The 10,228-nt window shown below is 44.2% G+C and overlaps 2 protein-coding genes across 3 annotated transcripts in view; one reads left to right on the top strand and one right to left on the bottom strand.

The window, feature by feature from the left end:
• Positions 1–388: 388 nt before the first annotated feature.
• ZKSCAN5 (zinc finger with KRAB and SCAN domains 5) overlaps positions 389–10,228 on the top strand; it is a 40,315-nt gene continuing 30,475 nt past the window's right edge. The window contains 1 exon segment of the mRNA XM_010845722.1: positions 389–1,558. Coding sequence (XP_010844024.1) covers positions 488–1,558 — 1,071 coding nt within the window. The 5' untranslated portion in view covers positions 389–487.
• Positions 6,681–10,228, bottom strand: part of ZNF394 (zinc finger protein 394) — a 15,526-nt gene continuing 11,978 nt past the window's right edge. The window contains exon 2 of one of the 2 annotated variants that reach the window (XM_010845720.1): positions 6,681–8,373. In XM_010845720.1, the coding sequence (XP_010844022.1) occupies positions 6,983–8,373 (1,391 nt within the window). In that variant the 3' untranslated portion in view covers positions 6,681–6,982. The remainder of the gene's footprint in view (positions 8,374–10,228) is intronic. The other variant, XM_010845719.1, reaches the window with a different exon arrangement.

The raw sequence follows: 10,228 nt of genomic DNA, 5'->3' as shown, positions 1-10,228 counted from the left end.
TCATCCCCCCACCCCGCCCACTTCCTCAGTTATTTTGTTGACATTTATTTTCATCCTGCCTGCTTATCTTCTTCCCTGGCTAGTCTGTTCAGTTTCCCATTCTTTCAAGTGTAGCATCATCATTGTCTGACCTTGTATTGTGCTTCAGCTTCATCATTTTCCCATCAGTGTTATTCACTGAAACTTTGTCACCTGCCATTGCCATGAGGCTTTTTCTGAGAACATTCAAACATTTTTAAAGGACATCAATTTAATTTTCTTTAACTTCTTGCCACCTCAGCAGTTTTCTTTCTCTCCACACAGAGAACACAAATATCTGTACTCTTTATTTATTTCAGATTCTGAATCTACACCTGAAACTAAAGTGTCCCTTTCAATGCAGGAAGGTTCTGAAGGAGTATCATCAGAAAGGGAGCTGATAATAGAAAGACTTATAAAGGATGATTCCTGGGACTCCAGATGGATAAAAACCTGGGAATGTGGAGGCATGTTAGAAAGGCAGCAAGGAAATCTGAAGAAAGATTTAAGGCAAGTCATAATTAAGCACAAGAGAAATCCTATGGAGGATTGTACTGAAATCGGGGAAAGTTCGAACCCAATTAAACATCAGAACATTTACTCAGTGAAAAAGCCTTGGAAGTGCAGTGAGTGTGGCAAGTCCTTCAGCTACTACTCAGCTTTTATCCTACATCAGAGGATTCACACAGGAGAGAAACCCTATGTATGTACTGAATGTGGAAAGGCCTTCACCCGGAGCTCATCCCTTATCCAGCATCAGAGAATCCACACTGGAGAGAAACCTTACGAGTGTAATGAATGCGGGAAAGCTTTCAGTCACCGTTCAGCGCTTATTCAACATCATATCATTCATACTGGAGAAAAGCCCTATGAGTGCAATGAATGTGGGAAGGCCTTCAACCAAAGCACGTACCTCATCCAGCACCATAGAATACACACTGGAGAGAAGCCCTATAAATGTAAAGAGTGTGGGAAAGCTTTCAATGACACCTCCTCCCTTATTAAACATCAGAGGGTCCATACTGGAGAAAAACCCTATGGGTGTAAAGAGTGTGGGAAGGCCTTTAGTGACAGGTCAGGCCTTACTCAACATCAGAGAACTCACACAGGGGAGAAGCCCTATGAATGTAGTGAATGTGGGAAGGCTTTCAGTTACTGTTCAGCTCTTATTCAACATCAAGGAACCCACACTGGGGAGAAACCTTACAAATGTCATGAATGTGGAAAAGCCTTCAGTGATCGCTCAGCTCTCATAAGACACCAGAGAATTCATACTGGAGAGAAACCTTACAAGTGTAAAGAATGTGAGAAAGCCTTCAGCCAGAGCTCATCCCTGACAAAGCATCTAAGAACTCACACTGGAGAGAAACCATATAAATGCAATGATTGTGACAAAGCCTTTAGCCAGAGTTCTTCTCTTATTCAACACCAGAAAACTCATGCAGGGGAAAAACGCTATAAATATAAGAAATGTGAGAAAACTTTCAGTATGTGTTCAGCCTATCATCAACATGGAGAAATTCATGGTGAATAGAAGGCAGTGAATTGATGAAATAATTATGCACTATCTCCTTATTATACAGACCTCCAAATATTGGTCTTCCCAGGTGGCACTAGTGGTAAAGAAACTGCCTGCCAATGCAGGAGACATAAGAGATGGGGGTTCAATCCTTGAATTGGGAAGATCCCCTAGAGGAGGGCATGGCAATCCACTCCAGTATTGTTGCCTGGAGAATCCCTTGGACAGAAGAGCTTGGTGGGCTACATCCAAAGGGTCACTAAGAGTTGGACATGACTGAAGCGACCAGGATGGACCTAGAGATTATCATACTAAAGTAAGTCAGACAGAGAAAGACAAATATTATATGATTTATATGTGGAATCTAAAAAATGATTCAAATAAACTTATTTACTAAACAGACTCACAGTCATAGAGAACAAACTTCTTACCAAAGGAAAAAGGTCCTGGAGGGGGATAAGTTAGGAAATCAGAAATAACATATCCAAACTACTATATATAAAATTGGTAAACAAAAAGGACCTACTGTGTGGCACAAAGAGCTATGCTCAATATTTTATAATAACCTATAACAAAAGAATCTGAAAAAGTGATAACCAAATCATTTTGCTGTCCATGAGAAACTAACACAATATTATAAATCAACTATACTTCAATAAAAATAATTTTAAAAATTCTCGTGTTAATCAATGTGCAACCAGGATGAAAAGTAGCACTGACTGAAATTCTTTCTGCACAAGGATCAACCTAACGGGATAAGAGGGTTATAGGCAGCTGAAAGGATATTAACAATCTACATTAGCTGACAAGAGCTCTTTGTGTCCTTGTTTCTGCTTTATCTTTCTCCTGCTAATAACATCACCTTTTAAAATTAATTAGACTGCATTGGGTTTTAGTTGCTGCACACAGTGTCTTCGTTGAGATGTCGGATCTTTCATCACGGTGCACAGAATCTAGTTGTGTCACAGGGCTTAGTTGTCCCAAGGCAGGTAGGACCTTAGTTCTCCGACCAGGGATCAAACCCCTACCTCCTGCAGTGGAAGTGCAGAGCCCTAACCATTGGGCCACCAGGAAATTCTCTGTAGGCTTATTAATGATGGCCATTCTGACTCGTGTGAAGTAGTACCTCATTGTAGTTTTGGCTTAAATGTTGCTATGACTAGCAATATCGAGCATCTTTTCATGTGCCTGTTGGCCATTTGGATGTCTTCTTTGAAGAAATGTCTATTTAGATCATCTGCCCATTTTTTTGATTGGATTGTTTGGTATTTTGTTATTGAGTTGTATGAGCTGTTTGTATGTTTTGGAAAGTAGGTCCTTGTTGATCACATAATTTGCAAAAATTATATAGCAGTCTGTCTTTCCATTTTTCTTATAGTTTGCTGTGCTAAAGCTTCTAAGTTTGATTAGGTATCATTTGGGAGACAGCTAAAAAAACATTGGTCTGATTTATGTAAAAGATACTTTAAATACAGAAAATTCAAAAGATGAAAAAATATACAATGAAAACACTAATCATAAGGAAGCTGGAGTGGATATATTAATATCAGATAAAACAGAATTCAAGAACAGGGATATTATCTTAGATATAGAAGGATTTTACGATGATAAAAGGATCAATTCACCAAGGTGAGTAATTGTTTAATGTGTAATTGGGTTACAATTATGAATGCGATTTTAGTGTTATACACAAAATTTAGAATTCTGGATTATTAATATATTATGTGCTTAATATCACAGCCTCCAAAATCACAAAGTAATAACTGACAAATTTTTAAAAAGTGGGCAATTTTATAATTGGAAATTTTAACACTCCATTTTCAGAAGTTGATAGAACAACTAGACAAAATATTAAAGACATAGAATATCTGAACCACACTGTCTACAATCTTGAATTGATTGACATATACATTATAGAAGATACAACAGCTGCAGAATGCATACTACCTAAAAAAAACATATTTGGCTGCATTGAGTCTTAGTTGCAGCTTGCAGGATCTTTCAGTGTGGCACCCGTCAGAGCTTAGTTGCTTGAAGGCATGTGGGATCTTAGTTCCCTGACCAGATCCCACTGGTGCTAGAATGGCTCACAGAACTCGGAAATAATAGTTTAGAGACTTCCCTGGTGGTCCAGTGGCTGAGACCCCCACAGCTCCCAGTTCAGTGGGCCCCGGTTCAATCCCTGGTCAGGGAACTAGATCCCGCCTGCTGCAACTAAGATCTGACGCTGCCAAATAAATAAATATTTGAGAAAAACAGTTTACTTATCACTGGTTCATTGTAAAAGGGTAGAACTCAGGATCAGCCAGATGGAAGAGATGCTCAGGATGCAGGGGGCAGGGTAGTAGAGCTTCCAACCCTCTCCGGGCATGCCCCCAGCACCTCCACCAGTTCAGCAACCAGTGTCTGCATTTTCATGGGGGTTCCTTGCGTAGGTGTAATGGGCGAGTCACTGACCTCTGGGGACTGACTGAACCCCAGCCTGTCCCCTCCCCTCAGGTGCTAGGGGTGAAGGTTCTAACTTGCTCACAGGCCTTGGCCCCTGGCAACTAGGTGTATCCTTAGGAGTTTTCCTCATTAACATAAAACTCAGATGCTGAGGGATTTGTTATGATAACAAGATGCTTATCTCACCTGTGAGGCTGTGCAGCTACTTCAGAAATTGAGGAGGACTTCCCTGATGGCTGGTGGCACAGTGGATAAAAATCCTCCTGCCAATGCATGGGACACAGATTCGATCCCTGGTCCAGGAAGATCCCATATGCTATGGAGCAACTAAGCGGGTGCACCACAACTACGGAGCCTGCGCACCTAGAGCCTGTGCTCCGCAGCTAGAGAAGCCACTGCAGTGAGTCTGCACACCACAACAAAGAGTAACCCTTGCTTGCCTCAGTTAGAGAAAGCCCACGTGCACAATGAAGAGCCAACACAGCCCAAAATAAATAAAAAACCAAAGAGAAAAGCCCAAGTTAAAAGATACTCCTCTGCACTTATCCCCTAAGAAATTCCAAGCACTTTAGGAACTCTGCCAGAAACAGGCAGGAAGACCAAATATACATTTCTTATTTAAATCACAATATCACAATGGGGAAAAGGGAAAAGACTCATTTGCTTAAGACCCTGGAGGAGACGAGAGAGAATGACCTTGGGGCCCAGGGGGAGAGGACAGGAGGGGTGAGGACCACACAGGGGAAAGTCTTTGCCTCCCCTGTGGCCCGGGCTCAAGTCTTGCTCCTCCAACAACTTTCTGGATCCCAGTGAGCCCTCCCTTCCTCCCTCTTCAGACCTGGCGGATAGTGGTACCCACGACAGCCAGCCCAGAAGCTTCTGCCAGTGAGTCCCAGTAGCCTGTCCATCCCTGTGGGAGCAGCCCGCACGCTGCCCCATTCTCAGTGTCCTCCTGGGAGGGCGCCATCTCTTTCGTATGAGAACTGGGCAGAAGAACCGTGTGATGAGGAAGGTGGGAGTGCACAGAGCAGGGTCAGCGAACTCACCTGGACCTGGGAGTGGTTTTATGGGGTCACAGCCACAGCTGTCCACTCTCCTGTTGTCTATGCTGCCAGAGTAGAGTTGAGTGACCACAGCAGAGACCAAACGGCCAGAGAAGCCTTACATACTGACCATGTGTCCTTCCAGAGAGAACACGTGTGACTCTAGTGTGGAAGAAAGAACATTCGTGACCTGAGGGTTGGAGACGAGTTGAGCCCTGAGTCTGCAAATTCACTGGATGAGCCTCGGCTGTAGGACAATAATACTGTGGCCCACAAAGCTGTGGTAGGAGCTGCAGCTATAATGAGTCTGTTTCCAGGGGTTGCTGTCCTTTCAGGACAAGGCTCTGTACTTCACCAGGCAAGAGTGGGACACACTGGACTGGGCTCAGAAGGCCCTCTACAGGGACGTGATGCTGGACAACTACAGACGTCATCTTCTTGGGTGATGAGTCAGCTTGAAGGTGAGGGAATGGGATTAGGGAGGGCTCATGAGTATACATGGTATTTATTACAAGTGTGTTATTTCCTTAAAAATGATATGAAGCAAATATGTCCTACTCAAGAATTGATTCATCTGTGTGGTGTATTTGTGAATGTTCTTTAAAATTGTTCTAGTCTACGCTTGCCTATATGTTGGCAGTACTTCACAATAAACTTGTTCATATTTTTTGGTGGAGTATCACAATAAAAAAGTATATAACTAGGGACTTCCCTGGTGGTCCAGCAGTTAAGTCTTCACCTTCCAATGCAGGGGGTGCGGGTTCGATCCCTGGTCAGGGCACTGAGATACCACATTTCTAAAGAAGTAAATAAATCCCATGGAGATCAGTACTAAAAAAACAAAGGACTCACTTTCATTTAAAAAAATATTTTGAACTTATAAAACAGAGACTCACAGACACGAAACGAACTTATGGTTACTGGAAGAGAGGGACAGTTAGGGAGTTTGGGAAGGTCATGTACATGTTAGGGGAAGCACACTGATTGAAACCACCCACCCTGGCCAGGCACCATAGTAACCATTTGCATGAGTTGTTTTATGACAGGAGCTCCTGATAAGGAATACAGAACTAGTAAGCCACCACCAACTGGAAGAGTTCGGGAAAGGTCAAAAGGAGACACTGCGTGTCCGTCCACTTCCCAGAATCCCTCTCGCTAGCATCCATCTTGGCTGAGTGATGCGTGCGCCACCAGGAAAGACTCTGAATTAGAAAGATTGGCCAAAGACCACCCGGAAACTAATCCCATCACCATAAAACCCGAGACTGCCAGCCACCCTTACCCTACTGCTCCCTACCCGGATGTCCTTTCCCAATAAAATCTCTTGCTTTGTCAGCACATGTGTCTCCTTGGACAATTCATTTTCGAGTGTTAGACAAGAGCCCAGTTTCGGGCCCTGGAAGGGGTCCCCCTTCCTGCAACATACACACTGCTATATTTAAAATGAATAACCAACAAGGACCTATTGTAGCACATGGAACTCTCTCTGTTCAATGGTATGTGGCAGCCTGGATGGGAGGGGAGTTCGGGGGAGAATGGGTACATGTATACGCATGGCTGAGTCCCTTCAGTGTTCCTCTGAAACTATCCCAACATTGTTAATCAGCTATCCCCCAATACAAGATAAAAAGTTCAAAGGAAAAAAAAAAGGTTTGGTCCAAAAGTGGAGGTCCCTGAAGAGTGACAAGGGCACAACTCTGATGGGTCATCTTTGCTCTTGCGGAAAGTATGTTCTGGGGAGAGGGGGGTGCTCCTGACTCAGACCCTCCTCCTTCAGGGCAACAGGCTCTCAAAGGGCATCCCGAGACTAATTGAACTCAGTCTATCTTGGGTGTGATGGCAAAAGGCAATACAATCCATGATTACTGAAATACTCCAAAGAATATAGTTTCTGGAAAGAGAAAGAGAAGGAGGGAAAGAGAGAATGGAATAAAACGACTCATGCAGAAGCAGGTCAAAATGATGGGACTTTATTTCTGTGGATTCTTTGGTGTCGGACGAGGTGTGAGCTCTGTCTGAAGCTGCCCCCACAGTCGAGACATCTGTAAGGCTTCTCTCCGGTGTGAGTTCTCCGGTGTTTAATGAGGGTCGCGCTCTGACTGAAGTGCTTCCCGCACACAGAACACCCGTAGGGCTTCTCACCGGTGTGGATCCTCTGGTGTTTGGAGAGGTCGGAAGAGCGTTTGAAGCTCTTGTTGCACTCCTCACACGTGTGGGGTCGCTCCGCCTTGTGTGTCCTCTGGTGTCTAAAACGACTGGAGGTGCGGCAGTTCTCCCCGCACTCCTTACACGTGTAGTGCTTCTCCCCTAGGTGGGTTCTCTGATGCCGGCTGAGGTGTGAGCTCTGTCGGAAGCTGTCCCCACACTTGGGACACGTGTAGGGCTTCTCTCCGGTGTGTGTCCTCTGGTGTTTAATGAGGGTCGCACTCTGACTGAAGCGCCTCCCACACACAGGACACCTGTAGGGCTTCTCGCCGGTGTGGATCCTCTGGTGTTTGGAGAGGTCGGAGCAGCGTTTGAAGCTCTTGTCGCACTCCTCACACAAGTAGGGTCGCTCCTCATTGTGTGTCCTCTGGTGACTAAAATGGCTGGAGGTGTGGCAGGTTTCCCTGAAGTTGTTACAGGTATAGTGCTTCTCCCCCAGGTGGGTTCTCTGATGCCGGCTGAGGTGTGAGCTCTGTCGGAAGCTGTCCCCACACTTGGGACACGTGTAGGGCTTCTCACCGGTGTGTGTCCTCTGGTGTTTAATGAGGGTCGCACTCTGACTGAAGCGCCTCCCACACACAGAACACCCATAGGGCCTCTCCCCAGTGTGGATTCGATGGTGTTTAAGGAGGTCGGAACGCTGTTTGAAGCTCTTCTCACAGGTGTCACATGTATAAGGTCTTTCTTCATGGAACCACCTCTGAGTCTCAAATAGGCCCGAATGATGGCGATTTTCCTCACTGTTGAGAGATTCATGAGGTTTCACCATGTCTAACCTGTGTTGGCAGTTGTTCCCATATTCATCCCCAGTGGCGGGTGTCCCTGCTGTTGGGACGTACTGACCAGGAACAAAGTCTGAACTCTCAGCACTGGTCCTGAATTCTTTGTTTTTGACGTCTCCTTCTTCGCTGGGACCATTCCTGAGATCTGAGATGTGGGTGACTCCCTGATCTTCAGGAGAATTTTCACGTTTCAGCGATGACGGGTCTCCCAAGGACTTCTCTCTCCTGTCCTGGGCATCACCACACTCAGAAGATAGGGGAGCCTTCTCCTGAAATCCTTGTAGCTGCCCTTGAAGCTCCACTTCTAGAATTTCTTGCTTTGGAATCAATTCTTTGTTCACAATTCTGGTTTCCGAACCTGAAATATTAAAATACGAGTTGCTGACATTTCATCCCCTGGCAGGAGTGATTAAGAAACTGCTAGCAAAAAAAAAAAAAAAAAGAAAGAAAGAAACTGCTAGCAGAGAAACAACACCCCCAAAGCCCTTTTCATGTTCTCTATGAAACCACTCCTGAAGTTAAATTATTTTAATTAACCTGTCAAATGTGCTTACCTGTACAAATCTTGTTTCTTTCCTTTTATACTTGTGTCTACACCCACCAACCCATCTCTCTTCCCCTAACCCCACTTCATAAGAACACAGGGAGAAACAGACAAGAACGATTGGCGTAATACTCTGTGTAATAGTGAAAAACTAGAAGCCTTAACATCTGTTGACAGAATGGATAAGTGAATATTAGGATGAAATATATAGAGATGTTAAAATGAATAAACTAGAGCTACACCTATCAACATGGATAAAAAATCCCAAAAATGTGGAGAAAAAAGGCAAGGTGCAAAAGAACCATACAGTAATACAACGTATGCTGAGGCTGCTGCTAAGTCCCTTCAGTCGTGTCCAACTCTGTGCGACCCCACAGACGGCAGCCCACCAGGCTCCCCCGTCCCTGGGGTTCTCCAGGCAAGAACACTGGAGTGGGTTGCCATTTCCTTCTCCAATGCATGAAAGGGAAAAGTGAAACTGAAGTCGCTCAGTCGTGTCTGACTCTTTGGGACCCCGTGGACTGCAGCCTACCAGGCTCCTCTGTTCATGGGATTTTCCAGGCAAGAGTACTAGAGTGGGTTGCCATTGCCTTCTCTGAATACAACGTATATATACCATAAAAACATGTCAAAATACTATATATGTTTACATACATTTATATATATGCATACACAGAGTGATATTGAATGGTTTGCCTTGGAAACGAACAGAGATCATTCTGTCGTTTTTGAGATTGCATCCAAGTACTGCATTTAGGACTCTTTTGTTGATCATGATGGCTACTCCATTTCTTCTGAGGGATTCCTGCCCGCAGTAGTAGATATAATGGTCATCTGAGTTAAATTCACCCATTCTACTCCATTTCAGTTTGCTGAATCCTAGAATGTCGACATTCACTCTTGCCATCTCTTGTTTGACCACTTCCAATTTGCCTTGATTCATGGACCTGACATTCCAGGTTCCTATGCAATATTGCTCTTTACAGCATCGGACCTTGCTTCTATCACCAGTCACATCCACAGCTGGGTATTGTGTTTCCTTTGGCTCCATTCCTTCATTCTTTCTGGAGGTATTTGTCCACTGATCTCCAGTAGCATATTGGGCACCTACTGACCTGGGGAGTTCCTCTTTCAGTATCCTATCATTTTGCCTTTTCGTACTGTTCATCTCTTATGATTATAGAGTGGAAGTGAGAAATAGATTTAAGGGCCTAGATCTGATATATAGAGTACCTGATGAACTATGGAATGAGGTTGGTGACACTGTACAGGAGACAGGGATCAAGACCATCCCCATGGAAAAGAAATGCAAAAAAGCAAAATGGCTGTCTGGGGAGGCCTTACAAATAGCTGTGAAAAGAAAAGAAGTGAAAAGCAAAGGAGCAAAGGAAAGATATAAGCATCTGAATGCAGAGTTCCAAAGAATAGCAAGAAGAGATAAGAAAGCCTTCTTCAGCGATCAATGCAAAGAAATAGAGGAAAACAACAGAATGGGAACGACTAGAGATCTCTTCAAGAAAATTAGAGATACCAAGGGAACATTTTGTGCAAAGATGAGCTCAATAAAGGACAGAAATGGTATGGACCTAACAGAAGCAGAAGCTATTAAGAAGAGATGGCAAGAATACACAGAAGAACTGTACAAAAAAGATCTTCACGACCCAGATAA

Source organism: Bison bison, unplaced genomic scaffold (genome assembly GCF_000754665.1).
Source record: "Bison bison bison isolate TAMUID 2011002044 unplaced genomic scaffold, Bison_UMD1.0 scf7180017864223, whole genome shotgun sequence".
NCBI lineage: Eukaryota > Metazoa > Chordata > Mammalia > Artiodactyla > Bovidae > Bison > Bison bison.
This window is presented reverse-complemented; position numbering and strand designations above follow the sequence as displayed.